The sequence below is a fragment of the Dipteris shenzhenensis genome, chromosome 14 (genome assembly GCF_047967505.1).
Source record: "Dipteris shenzhenensis isolate YYH24624 ecotype China chromosome 14, Dip_SZ_1.0, whole genome shotgun sequence".
Taxonomy (NCBI): Eukaryota; Viridiplantae; Streptophyta; class Polypodiopsida; order Gleicheniales; family Dipteridaceae; genus Dipteris; species Dipteris shenzhenensis.
In genome coordinates this window covers 7957440-7968161 of record NC_141609.1, presented here as the reverse complement: position 1 = coordinate 7968161, position 10722 = coordinate 7957440, and the positions used below count along the sequence as shown (strand labels likewise).

Here is a 10722-nt window from a genome sequence, read left to right as displayed (position 1 = left end):
CACACCAGCTGACCAATTGCGAGTAATGTCACCACACAATCACTTGGAAAGTAGCCCTAGCCTAGAATCGGCCCAAAATCTCAATGATCGAACTGTCCAGCAACAGACCAACCACGGCATCCACAGCCTGGTCTCTGTTAGAAATCAGCAAAAGACAAACCAGCCAGCAAAAACACAGCTCAGAAGGCCCAAAAAGCAACTTGTCCAGCTTGTAGTAGGTCCGGAACAGCCCAAAACTGCCACAGATCAATTCGCCCCTGGCTTGGCATACTCTGGGAGCACCTGCAGAGCCCCAGAGCCACGTCACCCTGCAACCAGACCAAGAAATCAGTAAAAAAACACGTCCAGAAGAAATTCGCCTAGTTTTCTAGCTCCCAAAACAACAGAAATCCCCTCCTCGTGAAATCACCTCCCTTCCCCGGCACCAAAATCAGCAAGATACAGCCCTGCATGCAATCGCTCTACCTCCTCGCACCTGGAACAGCCAGAATCCAGCCTCATATGAAATCACCTATGCAAAACCTGCTCTAGAACTGCCTGCAAACCCCCAGAATCAACTCGTCCTGACCAGAGATCTGCCCCAGACGAACCTGGAAACAGTAGAAGACAAATCGCAATTTGCTTTGGCAGCCTCCTGCTTACACCAAAGTGGGTGCAATCTCTCCTAAATGCTTTTCTGCTAGCAACTGACCAGGCCTGGCCCCAATTTGCAGCTGAATTGGGTTGTTTTTGGCCCCTTGGTGCAATTGCTTGATTTTAAGCTAAAAAAAGCAAATAGATTTTCACCAGTCTTCTGGATCACCAAAAAACCACCCCAAGGCACAATTAATGCACCAAGACGTGCACAATTTGCCTGGGATCACTAGGAATTAATTCCTCGAGCCTGATACACGTACCAGGACTCTCGGATTCCCGTGCCACCAAGGTCCAAGGTATTCACGCGTAAATGCAATTACGGTAGAATTCACATCCTCGTGACAATGTCAGTCCTTCTAAAGAAGGCTTCAACGTCCTAAGGAGGAAGCTCCTCCACTTCATAGGGAGGATGTGGGACCTATTGCTGACACTGAGGAAATTTTGTAATATGTGGCTTCACATTTTTGTTCCTTGTTCTCTGCTTCTGAGCCATGATTGAGATCCAAGTCGTACAAAAGAAAGTAGTCCTTGCGTATTGTGACAATATGAAGGCAGCCAAGACACGTGGTCCTTATGGCCTCCCATCTGAGTTCTATCAGATTTTCCAAAGACGAGGTGGGATCTAAGCTCCCTCAAGTTTAGGAGAGCCTGTGGGCTAACCCTCAATTCGAACATGAAATTTATTAAACTCATTCCATAAGACAGGGTAAGCTCGAGTTGAGATATTGAGGGCCAATGACCATACTTAGCTGTTCTCATAAGTTTTTTAACAAAACACCTGCTTTGAGGGTAAGAGACTTTGTGCAGGGATGGATGCAGAAAGAGCAAAAGGGCTTTGTTGCAGGTAGGTTCATCTTGTATGCTATTATTTGTCTTTAGGAGAGCATCGAGTATGCAGAGAAATCATGACAAGACGTGCTTTATCTAGAGCTAATTTGATATGGCATCCACCGGGTTGAATGGCCCTTGCATTTGGAATTTGAAATGGATGGGACTGGTGCCGTGGTTTTGTCAAGCTACGAGTATGCTTCCTTTCTAGTCATCTGCAGCAGTATGGGTGAATGGTTGTGCTTCTAAGTGGATACTCTACGCAGATTGATAAGGCAAGGCAGTCCTCTCTCCCCGGTACTATATTTATATTCCAGTGCAATTGATGCACTGGGTGGCTATTGCAGGACAAGGTAAGCGGTTGCCATTTTCCTGGGAGTGTTGATACTTTGCAAATAATAAAAATTTAACTCAATCACAAGGGTGGGAAGTCATCCAAGATGGGAGACATTCACTTCTTGGCATAACCAAGGGGTTGAAGATGTCTGAGTCAAAGGTGGTAACAAAGTCTGATTTAAGATTCAATTCTAGCAAGGGTTAAAGTTGGTCTTCTACGCATGAACTCGTTCTAACCACATTCTCCTGAACTTGGTTGTGTATTTCTATCATATTGGAAGTCATCTACTAATTGACTAAATAACCTGATAATGCTTTACTATGTCGAAGCACATATGATACAGCTAAGATTCGTTTGGTAAGTGGGAAGTGAGTGTGCTACATGAAGAAGGTGTGAGGTCGGAGAGTAAAGACCCTCAAGAGATGGAGTCATGATTGCCAGGGCATTGGAGAAGCCTCATCAAATATGGAGCCAACTCTTTCTATACAACTTACAGAAGCTACAGTTTGCAAGCTGCAAACCATGGAAGGGGAGCTTAGGGTCTTTCAAGGCAAAAGGTTCAGAGTTGTGGAAAAGCAATTGGAACACTTGGAAAGCTGCAGAAGAGCTATTGTGTGGAAGGAGTTCTATTCGGAGGAACTTGCCCATCTAAGACTCATCCGGTTTGACAAGGAGTTGCTTCAAACACATATGAACCTGTGGGATGAGGCCTCACTCTGTTAGATGGGAGCAAGCGGCCAGGAATTTGCCAGTGGATTTAAGAGACAGATCTAAACTAGAGACCTCGTCAATACACCTGATAGAAGATGGAGCATGTACGTTAGTTTCTCAGTCTAGAAAGAGAGATTCTCTAGAGCTTGGGAAAAGGTTGTGGTACTGTAACTGCAGGCAGTATGGGCACAGGCTGGACACAAGCCTGTCCCCATTGTGAGGGGTGGTTGAAGATGCTAGTCACGTTTTCTCTGGATCCAGAGAAATTATGCAAGCTCCCTTCTACAATCACTTGTAAACATATTCTCCTTGGAAACCTGTGCGGAGTCCCAAGGTGGTCACTCATAGTCATCTGCATATTTAGAAAGCGGAGAGGGTAAGATGTGGGCTTCCTGAGGATTTAAAAGTGACCACAAGAGGGGATTCTCATGACATGGGTTGAGGATCTCGCGCTGAAATTCATGTAGGAGAGTCATTATCTGAGTGTGCACCTGCATTGCCTGGGGGAATGCAAAAACCTTGGCCCCATCGTTGATCATAATCTGACATCACACGTGTGCTGATTAGGCCACATGCCATAGCCTTGTTCTGAGTGGGACCAGCACGTGCATTCTTCCTTCCATCATGACATATTTCGTGCAATGTGTGATAATCTTAGGCAAGTTTCCTTCATTTTGAAAGAAATTCTTTTGGCTTTGACACTGGGATGTCCCCTGTTCTCCAGTCAGCACTATCGTGCTAAGATCGGTCCACCACCTCTGTCATGGCCCATTTCTATTCTTGAACATTCTTTCGCATGAGCTGGATCTTATCATGGTCCTCCTGCATGTGAGCATCAGCATATATGTTTGCCATTAAGACATAAGCTGCAGGAATGTTTTCATCTAATCTTCTCACATTTTCAAATGCACACCTTCCAACCTTTACATTCTGCCACTTTTGACAAGCACCCAAAATGGTAATCCATACAACAACATCAGGTTGGGAAGGCATCTTCTCCACCATTGCCATTGCCTCATTCAATTGACCGGCACGGCCGAGGAGATCAACCATGCAGGAATAATGTTCAATAGTTGGGATGATGTCATACTGTCTGCTCATAGCCTGGAAGTATTCCTGGCCTTTGTCCATTGCACCCACATGACTGCATGCGGTGAGAACACTAAGAAATGCGGACTCAGTTGGCTGTATGCCTTCCTCCCTCATCATCTCGAACAAACTGAACACGAGGTCACTCTCTCCCTGGCGGACATATCCTGCAATCAATGCATTCCATACCACAGCATCCCTTCTGGGCAATACATCAAAAAGCTGTTGGGCCTCAACCATGCTCCCACATTTAGCATACAAGTCAACAAGACTGGTTGCCACAATTGTATTAGTGTCAAAACCAATCATGATGATTTGAGCATGCAGTTCGTTTACAGTTTTCAGAGCTCCTCTGTTGCCGCATGCTTTTAGGATAGCCACAAAGGTAGCACTACTTGGTGACAGACCTTGCTCTTGCATTTGTGCATAAAGGTTAAAGGCCTTCTCACTTTGTTCTTCTTGCTCAGCATACCCTAGGATCATGGCATTCCACGTATGCACATTACGATACAGCAATTCCTCAAAGACATGCCACGCATCCTCCATATTCCCATATTTTGAATACAAGTTCACCAGGGTGGTTCCCACAAACACATCCAACTCAAAGCCAGCCTTTATGACTTGGGAATGGATAGCTCTACCTTTCACCAAACACCCTGTTTTTGAAAATGTCCTGTCCCCTTGTTTGCCCTCTTCCAGCACTGCCAGGCTACTACAAGACTTCAATGCACCAATGAAGGTTCGATCATCCAATTGGATACCTTCCTGGTGCATCTGTGCATACAACTTCAAAGCCTGTGCAGGATCTTCTAGCTCAGCATACCCCTGCATTATGGTATTCCAGGTAACCATGTTACGATGAGGCAATTCACCAAAGACAGACCATGCATCCTCCATGCTCCCACATTTTGCATACATATTTACCAAGCTATTTCCCACAAATGTGTCGGAAGCAAAGCCATACTTCACACTGTCAGAGTGGATAGCTCTACCGTGAACCAGGCATTCTGTTTTTGCAAAATTCCCATGGCTTTGCCTTCCTTCTTCCAGCCACGCAAGGCTACTGCAAGCCTTCAATGCCCCAACAAAACTTCGATTATCCAATTGGACACCTGCCTGTTGCATCCGTGCATACAACTCCAGAGCCCACACACTGTCTTCTCGCTCAGCATACCCTAGGATAAGGGTATTCCACGTAACCACATTACGATGACGCAAAACGTTGAAGACACACTGTGCATCCTCCATAATCCCACATTTCCCATACGTATTCACCAAGGCATTTCCAATGAACACATCCGACTCAAAGCCCCTCTTTACCACTTGTGAATGGATGGCTCTACCTTTCGCTAGACATCCTATTTTGTGGTCACTTTGTTCCTTTACTTCGAGAGTTGCCAGGCAACTGCAAGCCTTTAATGCACCCAGAAACGTACGATCGGTGGGGTGGACAGCTTCACGGTGCATCCTTGCATACAAGTCCAAAGCCTGCGCACCCTCTTCCTGCTTGGCATAGCCCAGGATCATGATGTTCCACGACACGACATTGCGCTTTGGCATGGTGTCAAACACATTGCGAGCCTCCGCGATGCTGCCACGCTTCACATACATATGCATCAAATTGTTTGTCTTAGACAATGGAAGCTCATTTAGACGTTCTTTCATAAGGGAAGCAACGTTCTGATCCTCCTTCAGCTGAGGCAAGCTCTCCTGGTCAGCAACTCCATCTCTGCCTGCACCAAAGAAACGATTGCAGAGGGGCAGCCTAAGCTGTACGCCCATAATTTGTGAAGATCCCGCCCAACGGAAAGGATTACCTTAAGACGACAGTGCAATTGCATGAGAGGACTCTGACGCAACAATGGAAGCTCTTAGTGTTGATCTTCTTCTTCAAAGTGAAAGCAGTTACTCTTCAAAGGGAAAGCATTCTATAGGTCCACGTGGCTTTGTGCCTTCCACGTGGAGTTCAACCTTCCATTTCTTCCTTACTCGCTTGGCTATGATTCAGGGTGGCTTTCATGAGTGACTCGGTTGGAGGCGGTTCTAGTGCATGGCATCGCAGTGCCCAGTGGATTGCTTTTCTAGCTTTGTCAATGGCTTCACTCACAATATGGTATCGGCTTCCTTATCACTTGGCTATGTTTCATTTTCTTTTATGAGACGTTGGATTCCTATAGGCCTCCTGAATGTAGTTTATCTTGTCTTTTTATATTGTTACATCCTTTCTTCCTGAGAGGCCCGTGAAAAAATATTTCTAAAAATATTAATTACGGAGGGAAAAACAAGAGTGAATTAACATCCTTTACCGAACAAAGATTTTTGAATAGGGGTGCACAAGTGTGTGTGGGCGCTGCCTCCTAGTATAGTGGTAAAGCAACTGTTTTTGGATGCAAAAGAGAAAGCGGATGCTTTTTAAAAGGTGTTGGACTATTGAAGGGCAAATTTTGTCCATAAATGGCAATTTGAAGTACCATAACTTAATGAATTTTTAAAAAATTTACATGTGGAAATACAGAGGACTTTCCATCCTCTCCTATAACTTTACCTCTAAAGAGGCAGTGCTAACAAACAAGTGGAAAACCCCCAAAGGGATAGTTTGTCAATGGTAAGTGGCAAGAGGCTAGGCCTATGCATGCATTGACCATGCTGCACACTCTATGGAGTAAGGATCAAGAGGCCATACATTGGGTGTGAGTCACAAGTTGTTGGGAAGGTGAATGCTGGTGTAGTGGAGAGTCTGTAGAAGTCAACCCTCTTGTTGAAATCTATCAGGTTGAAATGGGTGAAGTGGGGTGACAAGATGCCTCGTAAGTTGATAGTGATTGGTGTGGGTTTCTTTGGGGACGAGGAGGAAATCCAGTTGTTGCATGCAGACATTCGTCTTGCAGATCTCAAGGAAGGGAAGGAATTAGGACAAAGGCATGCTATTGTTTGGAAGTTCCTTTGGAGAGGGTTAAGCTAGAGTTGGCCTATCGCGCCAAGGTGCGTGAAGAAGTACTTACTGCCACTAATGCAATTGCCCCTTCGAAAGTTGCAGTGCTTGTTGCTAATGTTCCATAGGTGGTGTTAGTGAGCGTCGGTGAGTTTTCATCACAAATGAAGGTTGGCAAGACGGGCAAAGTTTGACCTAGAGGAAGGCAGATCCATTCAAGAGAGCAACACAACAGATGTGGTTTGAGTGCTTGCCCTAGGAGTTAGTTTGAGATTATGACTCGGTAGGATAGGGTGTGAAGAGTCCCTATAGGTATGCGGTCAAGATGGAAGAATCATGTGTGGGCACCTCATCCTTGATTGAGGGGTTGATAGCTCTCCATCTCTATAAAATAGAGGGTAGCCTTGTACTTTGTGTGGCAGAAAATCATAAGGCTTAGAACTTCTGATTGTGTGGAGTTGCTTCTCTTATCCCCCTCTTGTTGCTCCCCGCCGCTTTGCCTTCAACTATCTTCTTTATCTATAGAGCTTGCACCAAGCACCATAATCGATCATCCAACTTGGAGCACAAGTTGGAGCTTCTCACCCAAATTCCTCAGCTTATCTTTGCTATAATCAATAGCCTCTAAGGTTCTAGGAGACTATCGACACTTGTTGGATCCATTCCGTTACCTTGCCTAGCACACATTACGTTACTGAGTGAGGACTTTGTAAGCATCTCTAAAGAAGTTAAAGCAATCCTCCTCCCCACTACCAAGAGTACCATTAAGTCTGTTGGACGATGTGCTTGAATAACTTGAACTAAGTTTGCTATTAATAGCCTCCTTGAGAGTCCTTGTCCCTAAACACTCTCTTCCAGTTATTAACATGCAAAAGATCTTCATTTAGCTCGTCGATCAACTTTACTTGAAGGGCAAGAAGATCATATCCAAATCTAAAACCAAAACCAACGCTTGCCTTGGGTCACTAACCTGACCAAGACCCAAAATCGGAGAGGGACCTGACTCACCCATTGGACTGAAGATACGTTGGATACTAGACCCTGAACTGGTCAAGACCCGTTAGCCGCCGAGACATGATCCTGGCAAAAATTGGAACAACAACAAGATCTCAGGGAGGGACCAAAACCATGACATCGATATTCCAACATGTCCCCTCAATACAAGAATACATTCGACATTACAAGTCCGTGGAAGGGATATAGATGGAAAGTCTACTTATGCTCGAGGAGGAGCATGAGGGCTCGAGTCTAGAGATGGCAAGCAAATAGGAGAAGGACCTTGTGGTAAGATCAGAGGACCACACCATTGGTGGTACTTTAGATTTATCTCTTTTGTATTGTGTCCATAGCTTTGGACATAAATATATTATTTTGGTATCTTCTATATATGGCTGGTTCATTGCCTATTGATGAGTCTGCACATCTATCTAATGCACTTAAGTTAAGAAGTCTGTGATTTCACACCCCACACCACATTGTGTGAGCTCCTAGGCTATTCTATCAGTCTTTTGTTGTGCATACCCTCTCTTGGTTGATTTCTAACATGGTATTAGAGCCCAAGTAGGAGGCTCACAGGTGTGGGAGCCTAAAGGCAGGGACCTTGATGAAGGACGACCATGATTCAGAAGCTCTCGGGAATCAACTTCCACAACTAGAGGATAGTACGCTTGCGAGAAGGAGGGTGACTCAGGTTCATTCAGGGGCGTTCAAAGTTCTAGTCTACGGAAGGTGGAAAACCATAAATTTTCTAACACATCTTATTCTTATACCAATTTAAGATGCACATAGAGACAAAGACAACATCCACATGTTGAAAGAAAATGGTGCGTTAAATAGTTGGTCATGTGGTCAAATGTATTTTTTTAAAATTCTACATTATCATTTCTAAAATATATTCTTCCCTACACTCCTATCAAGGTTGGTCTTGGACACACTCTTAGCGTCATAAAGATTTGGCCACATGGTCAAATTTTCTCCATGCTTTATGATTGTGTGACACCATCTTGCCACCATAAGATTTGGCCACATGGTCAAATCTTATCTAGGCTTTGAGATTGGGTGGACACCATCTTGTGTGTGTGTGTGCATGCGTGGGTGCATGTGTGTGTGTGTGTGTGTGTGAGAGAGAGAGAGAGAGAGAGAGAGAGAGAGAGAGAGAGAGAGAGAGAGAGGGAGGGAGGGAGGAAGGGGGAGAGAGAGAGAGAGAGAGAGAGAGAGAGAGAGAGAGAGAGAGAGAGAGAGAGAGAGAGAGATCACCATGTGGTTGGGTAATCTTTGGAAATACTCAGCAATTAAGGGACTTACTTCATTAAGCAAATGGCCAAGTCAAGAGCTCAAACAAGATTTTGTGCAACACTATGATGTGCACAGTGGAGGCCAATAGGACGACTAGGAAAACAAGCTTATCACAACATTATGGGCATATTGCCATATAAAGTTGCAAGAAATTGTACCCCATTTATCCTTTCCTTTGAGGTAGAAGTGGTAATGCCTATGGAGTTTCTAGTACCCTGCCTAAGGAATTAGGATTGTAGTCAAGGATAGACTAACCAAGGAAACCCTATTAGAAAGGCAACTTGAGCTTGAAAAGCTTGAAAAAACTAGGCTAGGGATTGCCTTGGCATGAAGCTTGAAAAACTATGGCATAAGTAATGGTCTGACTGTAACCTAAAGAATAAGGACCTTAATGAAGGAGATCTTACAGTGTTATATAGTGAAGGAACACTAAGCAAAAGTTAAAATACCATGGTATGGGTCCTATCGGGTAGTGGAGATCACTTCGCAAGGTCATGTTGGATTGCGAGATTAGATGGGGTTGAAATGGATGGATATATTAATGATACTAAGCTTAGACGCCACTATTGACCCCTAACCCAACAAACCCTTTAAGTTATCCACTGAGAAAAGGAACAAAAAAGGGAGCTTGCACTGTTAAAGAGATGAGCCCAAGAGGAAGCTAAGGTGAGAAATGCCAAGCCTTGCCAAAAAGCACCCATGACCATTTATAAGGCTACACTAGAAAGTGGCAACATCCTTGATGAACTAACGATAGATCCGGCAAAGTTGCTTGGTATAGGTATAGGATTCTAGTCCATCACATGTTGGTAGATACAGGTGCCCTACAGGTGCTAGTCAAAACTTTCTTACACAAGAGATATGGTAACAGATTTCTCAGGTCTCCCTTACACCTAATTGTACAACTATGATAGCTATCAACGGTCAAACTATGTAGGTTATGGGGTACATTAGTCTCAAAATATGGGTGAATAACCATGTGGTTGACAATAAAATTTTCATCATGCCTACTAGAATAAGGGAAGAGTAGGTTGTAGTAGGTAGGGCATGGTGCTATAGCATCAATTGCCAAATCGAATGGTGAGAAATAATGGTAATCTTGACAAGCAATGGTCACATTAGTAGTATCTTTATGACAAGAGGCTAAGAGGTAGAGATCAACTCTAGTGGGTGAAGTGATTTCCTTGCCATCCACCCCTATTGTTACTCTCAACCACCTCCTCATCACTAGCTCTACCTGGCATACGCAACCACACATGAAGAAATTTTTGAGGAGAAAGGATTCAATGTAGGACCAATAGGTACCAGATGAAGCACATTGCCTATTGATTCCACAAAAGTTTCCCAACATGCCATTTTGTGCTAATGGTACTCGCTCTATGAATCAAGAATAGACTAAGAAAAGATGACACTCATGCTGGGTTCCAAATGCCTTAATATGTTCTCAAGGGTATTCCAAGGGAAACCCCCAAATTTGGGTCCTAAAGCTTCTCCCATGCAATGTAGCATCGACCCCCTCTTGCCCTAACAATGTGCATATACCTATCCAACCCCAATAGTAGGAATGAAAGCCCAAAAATACAAAGGGAGCAATTGCCCCCTTACCAAAGACACTGGTAGTAGAACCACAAGAGCCTACTCCTAAAAAGGAATAGCACCACAAGGACCTGCTTCTGCAAGTTTTGCCTCGACCATGCCATTATGTTGGTCTCAGATAAAGCACATTGCCAGTTGATTCCCGAAAGTCTCCCAAATTATTGTTAGGGAACCAGCCCATGAAGGAGTCTGCCCTACAATGTGCATATGCCTATCCAACCCCCATAGTAGGAATGGAGGCCCAAAAATGCAAAGGGAGCAATGCCCCCTTACCAAAGTCACTCGTAGTAGAACCACA

The 10722-nt window shown here is 44.4% G+C and overlaps 1 protein-coding gene across 1 annotated transcript; it reads right to left on the bottom strand.

Annotated features, from left to right (window-relative positions):
* Positions 1-235: 235 nt before the first annotated feature.
* On the bottom strand, positions 236-5462 carry LOC147894144 (pentatricopeptide repeat-containing protein At1g06140, mitochondrial-like). Its single transcript, XM_087385202.1, has 2 exons — positions 3004-5462; positions 236-308 (listed from the first exon to the last, which is right to left on the bottom strand). The coding sequence occupies exon 1, from the start codon at positions 5381-5383 to the stop codon at positions 3287-3289; it is 2097 nt and encodes a 698-aa protein (XP_087241328.1). The 5' UTR covers positions 5384-5462; the 3' UTR covers positions 236-308; positions 3004-3286.
* Between the last annotated feature and the right edge of the window lie 5260 nt (positions 5463-10722).